This window comes from Atractosteus spatula, chromosome 19 (genome assembly GCF_055471065.1).
Source record: "Atractosteus spatula isolate fAtrSpa1 chromosome 19, fAtrSpa1.hap1, whole genome shotgun sequence".
NCBI classification, from domain to species: domain Eukaryota; kingdom Metazoa; phylum Chordata; class Actinopteri; order Semionotiformes; family Lepisosteidae; genus Atractosteus; species Atractosteus spatula.
Window position 1 is genome coordinate 533,422 of NC_142724.1, and position 22,442 is coordinate 555,863.

Genomic DNA, 22,442 nt, shown 5'->3' on the forward strand with positions numbered 1-22,442 from the left:
TCTTCATAATACTGTGCAAAACATATTCTTTCTGTCAAGGGATCATGCCCTAACGTTTAGACTTCATTCCTGAATTACTCTAAATCTCTTGTGTGCAGACCGAAAAACATTGTATAATGCTAGCAATTTCTACATTATGTAATTAAGAAGATTGGCCGGCAACTCTTTTCTTATTAAAAAGTAATATTTTGGATGGTTATCTGCGGTACATATTGTTTTAGATTTCCCTCAGAATATTAAACATGACTGCTGCATTTTAAGATGAACATACAGAACAAATCATTTTAAAAAAACATCATAGATGAAGCATATAGTGTTTATGGTTAATATTGCTATTCTGAAAATAGTGTTTTAAAATATTAAATCTCAATCTACATCTTAGCAGAATGTATCAGTCGTGCTGTCCGTATGCAGTTTACAAGGGCACCTTGGCACACAGCTGCCCACAGAGCAGCGCTGCAGACTGCTAGAGTTTGCTCTGCACGCCCATCGCACGCCCCTGAAGGAGCTGGCGAGACGGCAATCTGCCGAGAGAAAATGTCAAACCACTCGCATAGCACAACCATCCGATTTCCTGACTCTGCTCAAGCCTGCTTTTCATGCTATAGGAGCTTCTGAGTGCATATTCATCAGAGGCAGCACAGGATTCTTGTTTCTGTTTATTGATCCGTCTCTGTCTTTCTATGAAGAAAAGCATGCTCTCTCTTCATGGGTTTATCTTTAGCATTTCATATCAATGAGTTTGTACAAGAATTCCTAACTGGTGCATCTTACTGCACTGCTGCTCTGTACGGGGTCTTGCATTGAAGGCATCAGTGTTGGAGCTGTGAGGAGGAAGATACTGTAAAGAACTGCTCCGGGTGCACTACAAAAGCACAGCTCACTGGAGGGAGAGCAGGTGGAGGTGCTTATGGACCTGCACCAGGGGACACGGTTGTACTTGTGCCTTCTCGTGTTCCCCAGTTTCCTGCTTCACCTCCTTGCCCTGTGCTCCTCTGTGATTCCAACATGCTTAAAGAGCCTCTCACCGCCAGTCAGCATAACAGCACACTTGCACAGGCAGTTATCGTTGTCCGAGTCTCGTGTGCTGAAGCTGGTGCTGTGGGCCCCCAGGCTGCTGTGCTGTCCCGCCGTCCCACTGTACCCCTTCAGAAAGAGCCTGGGAAACACAGAGAGCAGCGCGGTGAGCCCCCCGATTTCGACTCCCCCTTCACTGCAGCGCTGCCTGGCGGGGCATCCCGCTGCTCCTGCACAATTCCAAGCACTGCGCAGACAGACGTGTGGCCACGAACAAAAGCCAACTCCAATGCAAGTTTTTTCCCATTAGTTTTTTTTAAAAAACGGAGACACAATTACTGCATTGTTTCTTTTATGTAATTGTCACAGAACGTATTAGAAAAGGGTGATCATTACTGTAACTGTCGTTAGGAGCTGTGTGTGGTAAATCGTAAGGAACCCTGTCATATACTCTCCATCCCTGATCCAGAACATGTACCCGGTGTATTTAAAAATAAAAACATATTTGCTAATAATATCTAGCTTTCAATACCTAAAGCCACCTCCACTCCACCTGCAATCCCCGGTTACATTTCATGTGCATGATTGAGCACAAATTACATGACAGAAACAGAGTCTACAGTTACACAGCACACACAGCTCCGCAGAGCCGTCTTCTGCAGCACTACAGATCAGAGCAGGAGATCAGCTGTCCCCTACAGTATGAAGAGTCCCTGCAGGCAAGATGTTTCTCTTTCTCTGCTGGGTTATTTTTTCACCTTCAGATTTAAACCATAGGTGTCCCTTTAAAGAGAGTTTAATATGTGTGTCATTAAAGAAAAACAGGCAAAGAAGAAATGCAACAGTCAGTTTCTAGAGAACACTCTCAAAAGAACCTTTTTAATGTTTCCATTTAGAAACTGTCGGCAGGGGGCTCACTACCTAACTGACCATAAAAGATCACAGAACATTTAGTTCTTTCACTTGTTAATATGCTCACATGCTTCAGTGGGTTTTTAATAATGTGTATTATGTGGACTCACATATATATATAAACATTTAAAGAATGTATACATTCATAGTAATAGTTTTTAGAATTTTCTAATTCAAAACTATTTAAGAATCAGAACTGTAGGCAGAACATTTTTTATGAGACTATATGCTGCTTTATTTGTTGACCTCCCGTAAGTTCCACGCGCAGTCTATTCCAAATCTCCCAAATCTTAAAAACACCTGGGTACATTTGGTTAGCTACCAAACCCTGTAACAGTCATGCAAATTACAGCTATTTTTACCTGAGGTTGTAGAGTAATCCTTCGACTGGGCAAAAAGCCTGGTTTTCATTAACCTGATTTAATGATTGAGCAATTGAAATTCAAGACAAGAATACAGAGGAAAAAGTGAATTACAATGGTAATAAGTCCAGGTTTCTCAGATTAACAAGCTCTAAAGTACTGTATGCTCACATTCTTTATAATTGCTATATATTTAAAATGCATTTCTATATATAAATGTCTAATTATATGGAATCAGAGTGTTATCATACAAACCTACCTATAATATAGGATTCAATTATTTCGAGCAATAAAAGTAAAATGTTTAAATATAATATTCATAATTGTTTTTTATTTATTTTTTTAAATGCTTACAAAATCCAATGAACTTCCAGTTTCCACTGAAACATGGACAAATGGATATTCCTGAAAACTTTTCAATGAAGATATTTTTTCTCAATCCCTGGGAGGCAAAGATTCTTTGGCTTGTAGCTGCTCAAGGTTTTACAGAGCACAGAGTGTCCAGAGCTCTCCTATAATTTTTATGGAAAAGATGTTTTCAATTATGCCACACAAAGTTTGTTTGATTTTTGATCGGCGATCTTTGCCTGGTATGTTTGGCAACTGTGCACTGATCTCTTACTTGGAGAGGGGACATTAAGAGCCACCTTGGGAACCCAGCTTTGCCAGAGCAAGAGCTCATAAACATTGCAGTGAACCGGAAAGAGAAACAATGTGACCCACCACCCTTTGCAGAAGGCACATCAGTAGATGAATTGCACACATATTTACGCGTTACCAGATCTTTACAAAGCCCTCACAAGCTGATGCAAAATAAGTCCAAAACAAAGGGCTCAGATTTCCTCTATTATTTGCATTAGCTGGTAATTTTAGCCTTTTCATTGTTAGTCACACTCTGCTGCTCACACAGTAACCTGGCAAAAACGTGCACTCGTGCAATGGCAAGAAATCTCTCCCAGTTGCACGAACTGAGGGTCACGCTTCCTGGAGCTGCCGGAATATCTGCTGAGCAGGGCTGGACTGGAAGGTGCCCAGTGTAGCTGCTGAGCAGGGTTTGGTTGGAAGGAGCCCCAGTGTTGCTGAAGCACAAGAACTGCAGGCCTTGCTGAAATGAACTATGGCATACCTGTAGTGCTGCTTCTCGCTGCCCAGCTGAAACCTCTCATATTGAGAATACGGCTCGTTGCCCTCCCAGTCACGCAGCTCAATCCGCAGGGAGTAGGAGCCCTGGTTCGTTAGGAGGTGCACTGCCTCGTTACCCAGCCAGTACTCCCCTGAGAGATCGCCGAAGCCCTGCGGGTGAAAAAAAGACACCTGTAGCAGTCCCTAGCCAACACCCAAATCAGAGTAGAATGTGTAGAGAGAAATAAATGCCAGTTAATGACAAGGAATGCCTGACAAGTAGAAAGCTTTGAGTGAATTGTTGCTGGCAATACATACAGTACTTCATCCTAGCAAATACATCTAAGGCCTTTGCACAACAATGTAGATGAAACACAATTATGTTATATTTTAATAGTATTTGTCTGTGTTACTCTGTATAATAACTCCATATGCAGAGTATAAAGAATGTCAGAACAGTTTGGAATTTCCAGAGAGATGCCATTGCAATTTTTACCCCTGCTCTGATGTCACTAGCCATCCTGAATGGACAGCACTGCTCCCTTGGTGCCATGTTGGCAGTTGGTCTGCGTGTGATACTCAGGAACTGGCACAGAGACAAGCAGACTCTGATGGGAACTAGGAGCACAACTGCTTCATTTCATCTGACGTTTCAGGCTTAAACTGACATCTTACTCTGTGACAGAATATATATCAGAAATAGTCAACCCAGTCCAACATTAGTTTGCATTAAAATCTGTGTGTCCAGTATGAATATACTCTATACCATGGGTGAAAGAGCTGAAAAACTGTAAGATCTGATTTAGCTGAGTAGTAATCACCATTTTATACTCTCTCCATGTCTTCTGGAAATCAACACTGCCATTGATTCTGCGCTGAAACACTGTCCAACCACCTCCACTGGTCTCCATGTCACAGAATACCTGCACGCCAAATACATGACTGTCACATAACACAACTATGTGATCTGCCCATTGTAATAATAACAACCTTTGCTCTTGCGTATTGTAGTTAAAAAAATACTATACACCTTTTAAACATTAGTCCAACTTTTGAAAACATACTACATATATAGTACACATACAGTACATAATTAAGTTTCTTAAGGGATTTCTTTTAATCCCATGACTGGCATATATTGGCCATTTATATGTTATATTATTCCTCCTATAAAAGGGAAGGTTGGTCCCTTTTCAGGCCATCCTATAAAAGGGAGCATGCAAAATATTTAAATATTAAATGCATCATGAAAGGAAGAAACCATGCAATAAATGTGTTAATAAGAGACGGGTACCTTATTGATAGTTATCAAGGTTTTTTTTGTTTTCTAAAATTCTGAACAAGGACATCATACATTGGTCTGACCTTAATAGGCTCTGACATGTTCGTAATGTGGATCGTGTAGACTCCACTGACATTGTGCCCTGCTCGGTAGGCTTCTGCGCAGTCTCGGAAAATCCTCTCTTCCATCTTCAGAGTCACTGTGCAAAAACAGAACACCCCCTTGGCATTAGCAACAGCAGATAATGAACCCATTAAAGCACAGGTACGAACTAAGTACTGTCAGCATTCAGCAAAGAGAACAAGAGCTTTAGGTTAGAAGGGATGAACAAAAACTTCACCCCTTAAAACAAATGTTCCCTGAAATGCTAACGAATCAGTTAATGAGACAGTAAGGGATTTTAATTCAGATTTAAAAACTCTAATACACATTTTTACTTTAAACATAAAATACTGTACAACAGTGTTTCTGTTTGCTTCATGTGTGTATCTGTTTTCTGTTTGCTGACAGAAGACCTGTTGGATCTGTAGTTGTACGGCACAGTCATATTTTTTTCGAAAGTTAATAACCATCCGTCAAGCCTTAACTGAAAACAGTTGTATTCCCTGTGAGCAGAGCTGCTCTGTAAATGGCCGTGAACACACGCTCTCTACAAAGAATCCTAGATTTTAAGGGTTTCGATTCAGGGATCATGGGGAAGGTACCTAAAGCACAGAAATGTCTGAAGTGGATCCAAGCCTTTCTGAGCCTTAATGCTGAGAAATTCTTTTTCAAGAGAGAAGGCTGTGAAGATCCAAGGGCAGTGATGATCACAACATCCAACACTCAGAAGTGTTAAGATTGAAACCAGAATCTGTTAAGATTGAAACCAGAAGACTATATTCATATTTTCAATGTTAAGTTCTCTTGTTAATGTCACAGGTTTCCCCTAGTTTAGGTGCCATGTCCATGGCATTGATGCCAAATCGTATAGAAAGCAGTTTGGTACCCAGCTGCAGAGAAAGGTGCAAGACAGCACTGCCCCTGGCAGTGCCAGCATTCCTGCTGCCAAGCTGGCAGCTCTGAGAGAGGTGGGAAACTGGTGGATGGATACAGATCTCTGTTTTGTAACATTAAAACAATGAGGTCTCACTAACACTCTTAAGCAAGAGATCACCATTCTTCTGAACTCTCAGTACCAGACGAGCAGACTGGTACATCTCTCAGTACCAGACTACCAGACTGCTTTCCTTAGCTAACTTTCATTTTTTCTGTACTGAACTGCATCAACACATATATTCCAGTGTTGTGGAGATGTTTCTGGTAGTCTGCATGGTTACACATGAGGTTAGTTTATTTCAGTTCTATAAGAGTAGCCAAAGTGTCACAGGTTTCTCCTAGTTAGGTGCCATTCCATGGCAATGGTACACTCTTCTGGTGTATAGAACTTGTCTGGGGTTGTGGATGTCCCACACAACATGTTCTACAGATACTGTGTGTGATGGAATATTAAGATGAATCAGCATTGTCAACAGGACCTGAGAATCCCTGGTCAGTAGCATGTAAAGTTACGTGAGGGTGAGTCAGCAGAGTCTGAGTTACCTGAGGCTGAGTCAGCAGAGTGAGGAGAGACCTGAGGCTGAGTCAGCAGAGTCAGTTACCTGAAGCTGAGCCATCAGAGTGAGTTACCTGAGTCAGCAGAGTCTGAGTTACCTGAGGCTGAGTCAGCAGTGAGGAGGAACATGAGGCTGAGTCAGCAGTCTGAGTTACCTGCACCCAGAGACGCCAGGCTGAGGAGGGTGTGAACAGAGTCCATGAGCTGCTGCTGCTGCCTCTGCAGGACGGTGTTGTTGGTGCTGGCAGACTGCAGCTGTCGCTCCAGGGTCTCGATGGCAGTGGTCTGCCTGACCACCAGATGCTGCAGCCTCTCCTTCTGTGCCATCATGCCCTCCAACTCGGAGCGGTGCTTCCTCTCCAGGTCCTGCACCTTGTTCTCCAGCAGGCTGGAACCACAGAAAAACATTCGTTCACAGTGCCTCTTGGAGTCCACTTTTAAGCTAGCCCGTTCAAAACCAGAGCCACTGGGCTTTTATTTTTTGCTTTGCTTGTGTTAAAATAAATGTGTTCAAGCTGTACATTGTACAATTGTCCTTCTAGTGACACATATTTTTTTCATAGATACTAGTGTAGAAAGGAAATATTACTTGCATTTAAATGTGTTTCCAGTTAGATTGCTAGTTTCACTGTACCTGTCCTCCAGGATCCACAAACAGGTGGTCTGCAGGTCAGTCATACAGAGGTAATGTAGTCTACCCAGCTTGAGAGGAGATCCAGCTCAGCAAATACAGATGAACGGGTGTCAACTTATGTGTTTTCTAAGCAGAGAAGATCAGTACAGAGGCCAGCCAGCAATCTCACTAAGATCTCACCCGTAAAGATCGAGATGGACAACAAATCTATAGATTCATCAACTCTATCTCTGTTTCATGGGTTGCCCTGAGGCTGGCATTTCATGAACACTGTGTCTTAGGGAAATTCTCAAAGTTATAGTCATATGCACATAAAAGGTTTTTAGAACTACAAGAAATTTAAGACACAGGAAAAAATCCTATTTTTAATTTTAATTAGAGAAAGCCTGCCTTCAATTGACAATTATACTTCAACTGCTGCTGAAGACGGACTAAGAAGGAGCTGCTCCTGTGTTTTCCTTCAGCATGGTGCCCTATCAAACACAGCTCTGATGCTCCAGTCTCGTAGCTTTTCCTTATTATCTGGAAAGCTCAGTCAATAGAACCCGGGGAAACAGGACTCCATATGGACAGGCCACTGCGGGTGGGATCACAGGAAGATGAATTTGTTGCTGTCATCTCACTGAGCAGCCCTGTGAACTCATTCACGCTGAAATTCCATTTGAATTATATTTTATTGTCAAGGTGAAACAAGCAGGACATTTCAATTAAGACAGGAAATATATTTTTTATTAATATTATTTAATGTTAGGTATTTCCAGTCTTAAAGCAGTTTGGATTTAAATCTCTCTCCTACCTGTTTTTGTCTTGAAGCTTCGAAATCTCACTGATCTGCATCAAGAGCTGCTTCTCCAGTTTGTGGGTGGATAAAGAGTTCTCCAACAGCTGGATCTCAATCCGGGAAGTCTGATTCATAACCTAAATCCAAAAAAAAGGAGATTTCAGGCCCACGCGCTGTGGTGCAGATCCCGTTCTGCTAGCTGGTGAAACCTACACTTTCTCCAAGGACAGACTGGATGAGATCCTTAGATCAATGGGTCACTAGATGCCCCATTAGCCAGATGAACCAGCTGGCCCACTCGCATCTGCAACCTTTGTCATGTGACACAGAAATATGATGTTGAATTTCTGAAAGAGGTACAAAGAGAATCTGTGTGGAATCACAACCTACTCACATAGAGTATAATCCACAATCCTCCAGATTTCAGCAGAAGGAAATCAAGTTTTTATATGAAGAACTGTTTAAGGTTTGGACCACACAAGCCTCCTTCAGAGCACATTACTAATGGTTCTGCAATAATATTTTATAACCTGGTCTATTTTCGTATTTAAAGATGATTTATTATTATTTCAATGAACAACCACATTTGAATCAATTAGACACAGAGTCCAGCAGATTCCTGGCAATAGCCAGCAGTCAAACTGAGAGAGTGCCAGTAATAATGTTTTGAGGAAATAAAAAATCTACAACAAAAAAAAAGAATTTATCGGCAGTTACCCACTGACAGTATTGCAGCTTCACGCTGTGTTATTACTGGGTTTGGCTTAGAGCAGCTGTGAAACAAGCAGTGGAAGCACTATTTATTAGGTGCTAAGAGGCCTTGGTAGAATCCTATGACATGGCGTAATTCTGTTCTATTGCACTGATCTTGGGACAATGTTAGGTTTTACTGCAACACTTCCTAATTGGCTTCAAAAAGAAACAAAGTGCTGGGTTAACTGTTGAGTTTCTTCATCCATCTGTACAGTTCTTACAGGACCAGTTGTATTTATTGAGCGATTCACCCATAGTTGGCCATAATTAGTCATTTACTCTCAGTGTTGATTTACCCTGTGCCCAGTAATCAGGCAGGCTGTCTTTTCCTCAGCTGCCTGGTGTCAAGGCATGGGTGGGTGTGAAAGGAGGTGCCCTTACAAAGGTTTCTAATCTCCTGCTAGTTCCATTCAGTCTGACCATTTGTAACGAAGAGGAATCGTTTAGAAAACTTCATTCCCTAAACAACAGGGGACTTCTGTTGCCCAGTCATTACTGAGCAAATGACATTCACAAAAAACAGATTTTGTTATAGAGTTTTGAAAAACATTAAACATTCCATTCTATTTTACGTGTTCTGGTGATGATTATAATGAGGAAAGTGACACTGATTGCGTTGTGCCTTGGAGGTATGAGAAGCGAAGAAGTCAATCTCTCCTCCATGTGGCTATACACGTAAATTGGACTGGTAATAAATCTGAGCCTATATCTTATGCTCTTACATTGTTTACACAATGTTTCTATGCGTTTTCATGTTTTCAGAATGCCAAAGCTGCTGCAATGCTTTCATCATGCACAGTGCCCCATGGGGAACAGTCAGGAAGGCTGCACCCAGGTGCCTCTGGGGTTAAGACTTGTGTTTCCGGGACACACAGCTGCTGTACCTGTGCCTCCACCACGTTCAGCTTGCGCGTCTGCTCCGCAGTCTGGGTCAGCAGGTTGGTACCGATCTCCAGCATGGTAGCCGTCTGGTTCTGCACAGCGTGGGCCTGGATCTGCACCATCTCTGTCTTGATGTTCTCCTGGATGTAATTCTCCAGCTGTTGGGTACAGAGATGAGAAACCTTGATGACGATGAGAGGGAATAATCAGGAAGCCAGCAACAGGCAAGCGAGGAAATCTGGCCAAACAGCTTCATGACGTACTTTTGTGATGACATTGTCTTATGTTATTTTCTATGTATTTTTCATTTTACATACAAAGCAATTTTTTGTCTAGCTAAGTCCTTAATTGCAGTCTGTGCATGTGGCATGTGAAACTCCTGTTCAATGTCATTTCAAAACAGTCTTAAAATTATAGATACAGAGTCTCTCTCAAAGTGCCAGTGGCTTCACAAGGGAGATTAGAATGGGATCACCTGTTGTTTTGCAGCTCTTATGACACATTAACTAGCATGTTACAGGAGTGTGAGTACCTGTATTTACCTGCATTTATAAGACAAATACATGGTCTAACTTATAACAGGGCAGAACATCCAGTGCACCACTTTGGAAATACAGATACAAAAAGATTATTGCACCTTCAACACACACTGACAGCTCTTTTCCTGTTCTTTTCAGGCCAGAAATGTGTTAGCTGGGTATGCAGAAAAAGTGAACTCTTGTCTCAGAAAACTTAAAGTCTCCAGAGGATTAGAATTTGGTCTCCTGTGGATAATTAAAATATTAGGGGCTGGTAGTTTTTTAGGTGTCCCGCTCCTGAGTCCTGAGTCTTGATAGATTTGTTTGCCTTTGGAACACGAGAAAGAGCGATTCGAGGAAAGGAAAGCCCTGGGGTTTTGGCTATGTTAATCCCTCAAAAATAAACACTCTATCCCAGGATATCAGCTCAGGAACAGGAGAAGTTAAATTTATCTCAGAAGAAATATACAGTAAAACAAATTCCATATAAAAGTCATTCCCAGGCACTCGATAGAGAGTTTTACGTAGTTTAAAAAGTCAAATGTAGCCATGGTATCATAGTAACTGCCCTTAAGCATGAGAGAAACCACAAAAGCATAGCATAGTTAATCTGTTGGTCTGTTTAAGATTTCCAACCCCAGCTTCTTCCAGACTGGCTGCTTCTCTCTAATTGTTTTCATTTTGTTTCATTTGCCTGTGCTGTGCCCTGCATTAGGCATGATTTGAATGCACTTAACAGTTCAAATATGCTAGTTTCAATCCTTCATCCCCTTGGGCTCCTTGAAGAAGAGATGTTCAAGCTCATTCACGGTGAGGTGATGTTCGAAGGGGCTCAGGGCTGCAATATGAAAGTATGACACCTCCTTTCTGTGTTAAAGATAATATACTTGGTCCATTTACTGTAGTTTATTGCTGCTGCTAAGTATGTCACACACTGCTGTGGACACCTTAAATCAAACATTTAACAGCTTATCTGAGCAAAGGTTATTAATTTTCTGTTGATGGAACTGAAGTAGTTTAGTGTTAAAAACAAAACAATTGCAGTTATAGATTAAGAAAAGAAAACCCATTTTCTTATTTGTTCCGGTAAACTTTCACTGTGAGTTTTAAGATCTGACTCTGTCTAAAACTGTGTTTTCAACTTTTGGATTTCACAGGTTTTCACATTTCACAGACCTGACTGAACACTGTCATATATGAACAAGACATGTAAGAGATGCCGCTCTGCAACTTCAAGGCGAGAAAGAAGCAAGAAATGCAAATGCTGTTCCTCATGTTCATTCCCCGAAGACACTGTGTGCCTTGACCAGCTAATTGACCCTCGCTTCCTGCCTTTGGACTAAAATTACACAGGACGTGCCCATAGTACTAGCTTGGGAACAGAGATACGGTTTTTAAAGGTCTGTTTCATTGCTGTTAACTTAAACCAGATGCCTAGGTCTCTCTGATCCTTGCACCTAAGGCCAAGCATGACAAGAGAACAGGGTGTTTTCTCAGTGCGAGAAAAAATACAGATCTGGAAGGAAGGATCAGTAATACTCATCGCAAAAATTTTTCATGGGTTCAGTCCTGATAGGAAGATCAGGAAGATATTGTTTAAGCATTCTTCAGTACAAGAAGGTAACAATGAGCACAACAGGCTGAAAACGAAACTTTAAATAAATACAGGCAAACAGCTTCCTGAGCCTACGTTAAACACTTGGTCCATTGTTCTCTTTGAAAGTACTTGACCGTTATTGTAATGAGCATGCTATTGCTTATTAACACGGTTTCTAATTTTAACAAAGCTTCTCTTCAGCTTTTATTCAGTGCTCTGTAAACTCTCTGACACTGCATTGCATCCTCTAAACTGTTTCTACACGTTATAGAGCCCCCCCAGACCTGTGCACACCCCAGATACAAGCTCGGCTGCCTTTATTGAATTGTATTTGGTGAACCATCCAGAGCGCAAGTTCTCACAGATCCTGCCAAACATCTCAACCCTGCAAAGAGAGACAAAGTGCCACAAGGCTGCTGACCCTGGCTGGGCTCTGGCCTGCACATCGGAGCAGTGAGATGGAGTTTCTACTTTTGTTCACCACCCATCCTCACAACAGCAAAAGTCGGATGAAAATCTGGTGAAGTAAGAAATCGATGCTGTGTTTCTGAGCTCAGTATTTCAATAGCTATCTCTGATACTTTGTAACATGTGTGCACTGCATCACTGTGCACTGTATCACTGTTCCTTGAGAAATGAGGAATTCTGCTTTCCACTGAGAGAAATAAAAACTTCCTGTTGTATCTTCTTTTGACTCTTCTCCAACATCACTGCAGCAGCTAAACAATTTTAGACCCCAACTCCCACTGCTTGAAATGAAATTTCCAAAAATAATCTCAGAATCGCCCAAGGCCTTGGCTGTTATATTATTTATAATCCGAGTGGGTTAAAGCTCCTTTTCTTAATCCATGAAGTTGAACAGTGAATCAAATTAGAACCATTCATTTCCTATTTCTAATATGAATGCAAGCTTCTTTCAGGTGAAGGGTTTGGTCAGTTTTCCTGCAGTAAGGATGGCTGGAGCACCATGAGTTGGAGAATATACCCAGCAGCCAGGCCATGTGGTGGAGGAGTGGCGTTGGGATTTATCGTCCAGGTGGCCTGCTGCTGTGTGCTGAGTGAAGGTCCTTCTCCTGCAAAACACTGTGTCAATAGGTACAATATGCTGTGGGTAAAAGCCTCAGCAAGAAAATAATCTTCCATTCCTTTAAAACTATCAAGAAAATGAAAGATCCATTTCCATTGGGTATTTTATTCATGGAGTAGGAAAGCCGGGATATTACTCTGCAAATTACAAACTGAATGGAAAACAAAGGTTGTCAAAAAATTAACAGTTTTAACTTGCTGTTTTTGAGACTTATTATACAGTGGGCTCCAAAACTTTTAGTCTGACTAACAGCTTTGTGCAGATAAGCAAACTCAACTCAAAACAATGTAAATATTAGCATTTGCTTAACAGAGAATTTACGGACTTTCATTTGCTGTTTTCAGCAAAGCACACTCTTTCTGTGCTGAATGCGAGCTGTCTGTGTCCTGTATGCAGGAACATCTGAATCACATTTTCTAGCAAGACTCTAAGCTGCTGCCGAGTCTATTTAACGGGATATAAATATTGTAATGCTGATACCCATTTCCAGTCCAGATACAGTGCTTTGTTTTCAATCTGTTGCTTTCGAGCACGATATCTGGCATTTGACATTATCAAGAGACGTGGGGTCCTGGCTGACATTTTCATTGTCTTTGCCAAGTTTTCAATGACTCTAATCCTGGATATCAGGGGAGTGGGAAGAGGAGATTAGGGCAAGGCAACAGCAGGAGGTCAGAGGGAGGAGAAAAGGTGTTTTTTCCAAAATGATTGAGCCCAGGGTTTACACTGCCTTACGGTACAAATGGCCTTTTTAGAAATAAATCTTTAATTTGAAATTTCAAGTCAGAGAAAAGGATGAGGGCTTGTATCAAACTAACAAAATCTTTCAAGGCATACAGTCATACACACAGGGCATGTGACCAGGGGGGTGTGGAGGACCGTGAGGAAGAGTATAAAGAAAGCAGAGTCAGTGTCTTTTCATTGGGAGCAGGGAATAGGAAAATAAAAAGGAATGGGAAAGGGAAGAGGAACAGGAAAGGGGAAAGGATTGCAGTTTTTAACTGTGAACAGGGTAAGGGAATTGGAATTTAAACAAGAACAGGAAAGAGAATGGGGGAATGGAAATAGAAATAGAAATGGGAAAGGGAATGGGAATGGGAAAGTATTTGATGGTTTTTATTGAAGTGTACTATGTTCCTGTGAGGCAGGCTGCAGCTGCTCCTGCTCCTCAGTCCCAGTTTCCAAACACATTGTTGCTACTTCTGCACCATAAACTACACAGACAGAAATGTGCAAGAGAAATGGCCACTCTTTATTCAAAATTCAACATTTTCTGTCATTTTCCTCATGAAAAGAATTCAATGTTACAACCCTTTTCAATGTTACAACCCTTGTCAATTTGTGACAAAACTGTCATGACCGCCAGCCTGACCAGATCAACCCACAAAAGAGCTAACCAGTTCCAGCAGCGGGTTGATAATAACAAGCACCGCCACACGTGTTAACTCATCACCACACGCCCTACCGTGCGCCAGGCAGCTCTATTTAAGCCATCCAAACTGTTTCCTGCTGCTCGGTTTTGAGTCTTCTCCTAGAGAGCTCTACCTCGCTTTTGTTTGTACCTCACTTACTATACTTCTCCCGGTTTCTGAACTACCCTTTTGCCCCTCGACCTTGATCCTCGCCCACTGATTTGGATTGTACGCCTCTCTTTGTATCTTCTGGATTTTGAACTACCTTTTGCCTTTCGACCACGATCTCGCCTGACGTTTCAGACCGTACGCCTGTGTCGATATCTACCTGCTCCTGCATCTGCACAGGAGCCGCATACCTCTTCATTGGGGATTCTTTCCAAAAAGACTCATTGTACATATGTCATATTCTGCATGTACTGTATACCCACAGTACTTACAAACTTGGAATATACTTGATCTTAGGAAACAACAGAACATTTTGATGAGTTCAGGGTGTAACAGGTGTCAGATACAGTGCTTTCACTCTGCTCTGTACAGTATCTATGCATTCTTGTTGTTTCCAGAAATGAAGACCCAGAAATCTCCTCACTTTGCTCTTCAAAATGAAATTTCTATATTTCTTTCACATCCATTCACGACACCAATGGTGTCAACGGTGTTTGAGGAGGGTTGGGAGGATGTTCATTTTTGATGCAGATGGGAAATGTTTTTTAAATCTGGAGCTGAATGCAGGTTGTTTCAGGAGAGAACTTAGCAGAAGACAGGTTTCTTGTCAGCAGCAGTCTGTGCTCCCTGTTCTCCGTTAGTCTTGGTGCATGTCGGCAGGACTGGGTCAGCTTGAATCATTGATCCCAGTCTTATCACCTGTGTGCCAGAACTTTCAAACACCTTGTTTAAGGCCAGTGACATGTCCTCTGTTAGGTCTGGAAGGTCAGGATTTGTCAGGATAGAGTGGATTTGTGTGGTATTCATCCATTAAATGATTTCTCCTTTGTGCTGTCCTGTGGGTGCAACTACAGCTTACTGGTTTACACAGCTGTGTTGGAAAACAAACAGTTTTGGTGATTTTTCTTCAGCCACTCTTCAGGAGCTGCTTAAGAGACAAGTCTTCAGTTTTTCGTGATTAAGCCTACAAATTTGCCAGGATGTAGTTATAGTAAAGACACAGGCAACAAGCAACAAATCACTACATCAAACCTGAAGCTTTTAAACTGTAGTTTAAGAATAACACTCAGCTCTGCTCCCTAACACATATTAAAAGGCTTAAAACAAATTTGCTTATATACATTATGAAAAAACTCCCTTGCAGGGGTTTTCACTTTAAAGTACCGTCTTCTTAAGCCCAGCAGAGTGAGGTTACATTGATCCAGATCAGATCGGAGTTATTTCACTTTTGTACAAAATTACACAAACTGGTGCATTACGAGTCTTTGTTTATTTTTCCCCTTCAGTTTTGTTGGACCACATTTCCTCCAAACAGCAGATGATTGATGACCGAGGGTGAAGAGTGCCAGAGGCTGTCTAATGACATGGAATTGCTTCCAGACATGATTGTTGTCATTTCCTATATCTTCAGATTTTATTATGAAATCTACAGGAACCGGCATTAGGAAGTTATTAAAAAGGTACTGGAGAAAGGCTGGAAGAGCTTAGCTGTGCTGTCTGGGAGAGTGCAGGAAGCATAATTATGTTTTCATCAGAGTATCAGCATTCTGATTACCTGGCGTTTTGAAGGAAATAATCCTGATGTGCTGACATTTTGATCAAAGCCACGTGACACTCACACTGCGGTGCTGAGGGAACAGCAATATCTTGGCAGGGACAGAAGCTCCTCACAAACTGACCATGGACATGATCAGGACTTCAAAATTCATGCTTCTCAACTTCCAAGCAGCCAGTTGCCAATTCTGTTGCATTTAAGTGCAATTCGGGGATGTTTACTTATTGTACCTGTCATGACACCGTGTTCTGCATGAAACAAGATCAATAAACTCACATTTAATTCTATTCAAAGTCAGTTTTAGTTTTTCAACCTAACTTTAACAGCTTTAGTTATTTTTTACTTTTTCACAGTGAGAGGTCTGTGCAGAGACCACCAGAACTGACTCCAGCTCCCCAGAGGGTGCAGATCTGGAGGGTTAATCATTTTAACCCTTCCTGTCACATTCTTAGCCCTCCCTAAGTGTCTTAAATAAACTCAAACCCGCAGGGTTACTGATAGACAGCTGCTCTAACTCAGGTGCACAGCTTTATTCTTCTTAATCTCTGTAATTTTTAACTAATCTTGTCAATTCGAGTTATTCTGCTGAATGCAATTTCTTTTCCTGTATACCCCACAAAGCAGATTTAAAACAACACATGGAAATAAGACCCTGTGCTGAGAAATCTGCAAAACACAAATCCATTTAAAGACATGTACATTCACTAATCCAAACGTTAGCTTCCTCCAGTCACTTTAATAATGACAAGCAATGTGTGGTGGCTTGAGGTGAATGAGACTTACTTCCATCACCTTCTCTGGCCAGAATGGTGCCCAGACCACCATCCAGCTGGAAACCAGTGCATGGTGTGGAATGTGCATTTCAATCCCACACGTCATTGTGTCATCCCACCACTACCTCTGCTAGAGACCATCCTGCTGGGGGAATGGGATTGGGACTGAGCTGGAAATGCGAAATGCACACCTGCACCTGCTCAGATTGGCTTTGGCTCTTGTGGAGTGATAGATAGATAGATACTTTATTGATCCCGTGAGGGAAATTGCAGAAGAGTGCTGAGGGTTCCTAATGCTTGAGACCATGAGAAACGATAGAGACACAAGGAGGCCATGTGCCCCGACCAAGACCTTTCGGCAGTTAGTAGTTAGTTGATCTGAGGGTCTCTTCTAGCCATTTCTTGAAGGATAGCAGCGTAATGGCTTCAATGTCATTGCTGGGTAGTTTGTTCCATATTTGCTCATATGGGTAAATAAGGGCCTTTTGTTCTTGGTTTTAAACGCACTTCCGTGTGTTTTGGCTGGTAATCTTATCCTCAGATCGCTGTGAAGTGATGTGACAGGGTGAAGAAATAACAGACTCTGGAATATGTGCCTCCTGCGGTCGTTCGCTTGCTGCATACAGCATGTCTGAAATATTTCTCTTGAAGAAGAAATGATACTGCTGGTCCTGTCTAGTCCTTGACTGGTCCCAGATCTCCCTGCCTGCTGGTGAGGCCTGGAGCCGTGCTCAGCCTTGTCCTGCGGCCACCTGGCTGGGGCTCACTTTCACTCCCATATTATTCTGCAATCATGTCAAATTAACAGTGGCAGCGCAAATGACCCATAATGGTGGTAATTCTTCTTCTGGCAGGGGGTGCGGGGAGCTGAGGGGATATTTCCTTTTGTTTTGCATCCTTTAATGTGATCATTGGGGAGAAGCTGCACTCAGTCTGCGGGCAGTTCTGCTTGTTCCTCTAATCGTTCACAGAGAGTCTGAGAGAGAGCAGCTGACTCAGAGCAGGTGCTGAAGGGAAAATGCGGGCAAAAGTGAAAATCAGCAAAATCTGCAAAGAGCACCTCTGTTTGCAAATCCAGCGCTGTGAAAAACAGCTCGTTAGATGTGAACATCACACATCGACATGCTCTGCTGAGGTTGAAATGCTGTACCTGGCTGAGCCGTTTTCAGAGCTCAGACTTCCACTGGGCAGGAGGCCCTTGGCACACGTGCTTTGCAAGATTTTTGTCATTTTCTTTTAACCTGAGCTCTTGAGCAAAGTTCTGTTTTCTGTGAGGTTTCAAAGCAACAGATACTATTACTCAAATGAAAGAAAGAATAGCCCTGATGACAGACGATGAATTACATGTGCTGCCATTCGCCAGGCAAGAACTGTGCATTTCATCATTGTTTGTAAATTGTTTGTATTCAACAGCATTAATTGCAATGTTGGACCGCCTCACAGATTAACTGTACAGTTTATATTGTTCTTCTATTCTCACTTTCCAATTCTCATTTTTAGTTCATTGCATCTTTATTGTTAGCACTCACTTATTTTTTAAAAAAGGTACTTTTTCCAGATGCACGCCTTGTCCTGTTCATTAAACTAAAAAAAAACAGCACGAATGTACATGACAATGTTTTCATTCAGGGACTACACAGCCATGGGGAGTGATGAGAGGTTTTATTTACACTCAGGAAACCAAAACAAGTTAACCTTCCGGCACTAATCTCCAAATTCTATTATTCAGGAGGACCTCGGCACTTGGAAGGATTCCTTACTGAAAATATTTCTCTGAATAAACGGAACTGTCACACTTAAATTTTAAAAAAATGTCTATCTTCTGTAGACAAAGAACATTATCCCTTTTCAGCCTTATTTAAAACAGGGATACGTATGTTATTCCTGCTTTTATTTAGCATCTGCCAACCACGCGTGAAGTTTTGTTTATCTCATTTTCTGAGAAGTGAATGTGAACAGAAGCTCGATTTTTAACCGGACACTTTTTTGTGAGGGGTACCACCGTGGGCTTCTTTGTGTTTTTTGTGCTCGATATTACGCGTCTAATTTTAAAAAGCCGTAGGTGTGGGAAACGAGAGGGATGAGACAGAAATAGATTTAGTTCTGCGTTTCAGGGGCTCTGTGCACATTTAGCGTTTCGTTGTCTTAGTTTCCCAGGTTTTTGTCATAAGGTCTGACACAGTTCCACTCTCCATAACAGAGCAGTTGCCCCTCCGTCTCGGTCCGAGACTGGGCCAAGAGAAAGGACCGTACTGGTGTTCTAAGGTCCCTGTCGGAGGTCAGACAGCCCCCACCCCTGACCTGCCACTACACCTCCATGCTCCGACGTCTAATCAGGACCAGGTGGACCCGCCCAACAACAGGAACGCTGCTGAGCCCCGCTCCGCCGCCGACGGCGGCTGACGAGGTGGAGAACATTTGTCCCGTCTCCTGTTTCTCCCAGACTCGAGCAACGAGAGCTCCGTCTTCGATGGCATTTATTTGATTGTCCTAGTAAGTGTCCGCACGTATTTGCTCACGCCAACGTTTATCGTTTGTCCAAGTCGATGTTTTGTCAGACAAGGGTGGAAAATTTTAATGGCACTCTTTTGCGTCAGACGCCTTGTTATTTTTTTTGTTAATATCAAACTTAATTCATTTTCCCCCCTTAATTTCGGAAAATGTAGTTTGACACTGATTCAAGCTTGTTTTTCTTCATTTGTTGTTCCACTCAAGCATTGAGATTGATAAATCTACAAACTCCCAACAGTCAGACACTGGAACTCAGAAAATAAATTCATACTTATTGTACATGAAACCAAAGTACAGAGACACTCATCACCAGAGTGGCTGTGTAAAATGAACGGTGAAGGACACAGTGCTGCACTCTGACTCAGCAGCACAGCGTTTCATCAGTGTCTGCCCTGTGCAGATGTACAGGATGGGGGTCATTAAAATGAGACAATGTCCAAATTGCTAGGGACTTGTGTAGTGGAGGGCTTTCATTAATTACCCTTCATCTAGCAGACTGACGGACTATGAATAGTTCAAACAGACCTCATTCATCAATGCTGTGACATGACTTCCTTCTCCACCTCCTTCTCCTTTGTCTTTGTACGAATGTGCCAACGAAGCCTGGCCTGGCAGTGTGGCATGAATCACTGTACCATGAGGGCCGCTGAATTTGCCAGCACTGTGCTCTCCCAACACGCAGCACAAAACAAGACTCAGCATTTTTGTTAAATCCGAAGGACGCAAAACAGCGCTCTTCGAAATGAGTTTAAACTGTTGAGCGGTTAAGCGAATTTTGCACGGAGTTCTGCAGTTTGAGATCTGAGCGCTTGATATCTTTCCCCTTAGGGAGAGGAACAGAGTGCCGAATACAGGCCGCTGAAAAGAGCCTCCATCTGGGTTTATAAACCCATTACAAATAAATCAGCACTCGATACAAGCTCCAGAACGGTCTAGCAAGGTAAGAACATTGCATTCCAGCTCTGTGACGTGGTCCTGGATCAAGCCAATTCTGCCTGTAAAGGCTGATATAATCTCTTTCATGTTTATGTTTGCTGAAATTATGCATCTAATCTGTGATTGCTACCATAAGCCTGGAAGTGGGGCATATTTCCTCTGCCTGCTTTAATGACAACATGCGTAAGAGATTTTTACCAGTCCTCTTCCACAGTTGCAACACTTCAATTTAGAACAACCAGCCATTTAAGCAGAAGTGGTTTGGTGTTGATGACTTTGAAGCTCAGCAGTCCAACAGGCTAGCTGTGAAATGTCTTCTAGAATGCCAACAGTTCCATTTCTTTCTTCATGCTTGATTGTTTTCTTTTGTTTTTACTTTATTTTACTTCAAGATACTACACAGACATACTTTACCTTATCTATACTAAGTAAACTGCAGCCAATATAGACAGGTATACTAATTGTACTGTAGAGAATTTATTGAGGTGTAACACAGTGTGCAAGCTCAGTAGCAGTCATACAGCCATAAAGTCCTGCTTCTCAGAACTCCATGCTCTACTCACATGAAATGAGTGTTAATGCAGATCATAAAATAAGCATGAAGGAAAGTGGGAAATCATATTCAATTTATGAAGAAATCCAAAGCTGTCATCCAGTTGAGCATTAGTCCCTCTGAATCAAGAGCAGATACAGAGCGAGACAGTGTTTACGATTATTGGCCTCATAAATGTCAAAAATGCTTTATGTTTTCCCTTGACTAGCTGTGATCTGTGATTCTCTTAAAAGCTCTTGGCTTTAGTGGGGGGGGGGGGGGTCTGTCTTGAAAGGGGCAGTAAAAGGAGATTGCAGTGTCCCTGAAGGCTTGTGATCTGGCATCATGCCTGTAGAGTGGGCAAGCAGTCAGCAGAGGGTCCCCGAGGAGCTGGGCACAGTGAGGTTAATGCTGCTGGAGCCTCTCCAGCCCCCAGACTGGCACTGGCACTGGGATCTCCCCCTTTTCCCAGAGCAAACAAGAGAACTGTGACTGCACTTCTATTCCTCTTCATCTTATTTACACACATCCAACAGTCCAGAGAACTGACTAACTGCCAAGCCTTGCAGATAAGTCATTTTTAATAAAGGACACTTCAACTTTCTAACAGGCTGTGAAAATATGTATTAAGAAAGCAGAATAACTCAAAGTAATAGTTTGTAATATTTCTATAGACCTGCTTACAAGCATGGCGTTTTTAAAAAATGTGTTCTCATGTGCAGTGGAAGATTTCACATTGGAGACACCGTAAATGATGTCGCAGAACATCTCCATAATTCATTATTTTCGATCTGCATTAAAATAAGTAGAAACATCTGCCAACCAGATCACGCTTAAAATCAGCCGCATACGAGAAAACTACAACCAGGAACCAAAGGGAAAAGCCTCCTGCATGCTGTGATGTCCTAAAATAGCTGATGTTTTGCTCTCATGGCCTTTGTGAGAACATGAGATTTCTTCTGGCTTGAAAACTAACGGCAGACCTCAATGTTATCATAATGTGCTGACACAGGAGATAGAGGCCTTAACTGACACAATTTGCTGTGTAGTTTTGCAACAGTGCAAGCAGACACACAGGCAAGAACCACACTGCCCTGTGTGCTGAGTCAAACCCCACTGCCTGAGCTGGACCTGCAGGACAAAGAGGGCTCAGGACAGCGTGAGTCAGCCTGCCAACACAGAAGACACATCTGACACAGAGATTCCTTCTGCGGTCGGTCGGTCAATCTGCAACACACTCGCTGATTAGGGAAACAGAATCAATTCAGCTTCAGAACTGAGGTGGTGAAGGTCATCCATGCCATCATGAGTGTTCCTTCATGTACGACCTGTCTGTCTGGTCTGTGTGTCTGTTTCTTCACAAGGACTGCAGAGACTGAATTGAGGTGCTCCTGAATCACAGTGTTAAGCCAAGAGATTACTGTATTTCAACCTCATCGCAGAACCAAGGAAGAAACAGGAAGGAAGTGATTCTGTTTAAAAAGCAGAGTGCCTCTTTTCCAAAGAGAACTGGGAGTGTGTGACAAACTGTGAAAAACACTGCACACCTAGGAATCATTCCGAGTGCCACGGGACTCCAGAAAATCTAAAGCAATTTACACAGAATTAGGAATTTCCTGCTTCATTATTTCATTTCCCACCTGTTTTTTGGTTTACTGAAGCTCTGAGAGTGGAGCAGAAATGAACACAGAGGGGCTGATGGCAGCAGACCGTGAACACATGAAGCGCCGACAGCTCGATCGCTGTGCCTTTGTGAAAAACAAACATTTTCCTGAAATGAAAACTGAAGCGCGGACTGTGATGCAGCTTTTCTTAATTAGGACTGACAGGGAGGTCTGTGGTATATTGAGTCTGGGCTTGAAAAAGAAGAAGACGTAAATAAAGACCAATTAATCACGAAAACAGATTGATGATTGGAGCTGATGTTTAGGAGACAATATGCTGTTGTTCCTCAATGTGCGTTTGATCACGCACAGAGAGAGGAAGATATATTTATGAGTGGGAACTTTCCGTA

General features: G+C 42.3%; 1 protein-coding gene across 1 annotated transcript in view; it reads right to left on the reverse strand.

Moving 5' to 3' along the window:
• Nucleotides 1-22,442, reverse strand: part of angpt4 (angiopoietin 4) — a 34,094-nt gene that overhangs the window by 2,650 nt on the left and 9,002 nt on the right. The window contains exons 2-8 of the mRNA XM_088937445.1: nucleotides 9,342-9,497; nucleotides 7,720-7,841; nucleotides 6,445-6,677; nucleotides 4,779-4,894; nucleotides 4,235-4,336; nucleotides 3,418-3,584; nucleotides 1,029-1,159 (exon numbers count right to left, since the gene is read on the reverse strand). Coding sequence (XP_088793571.1) covers nucleotides 1,029-1,159; nucleotides 3,418-3,584; nucleotides 4,235-4,336; nucleotides 4,779-4,894; nucleotides 6,445-6,677; nucleotides 7,720-7,841; nucleotides 9,342-9,497 — 1,027 coding nt within the window. The remainder of the gene's footprint in view (nucleotides 1-1,028; nucleotides 1,160-3,417; nucleotides 3,585-4,234; nucleotides 4,337-4,778; nucleotides 4,895-6,444; nucleotides 6,678-7,719; nucleotides 7,842-9,341; nucleotides 9,498-22,442) is intronic.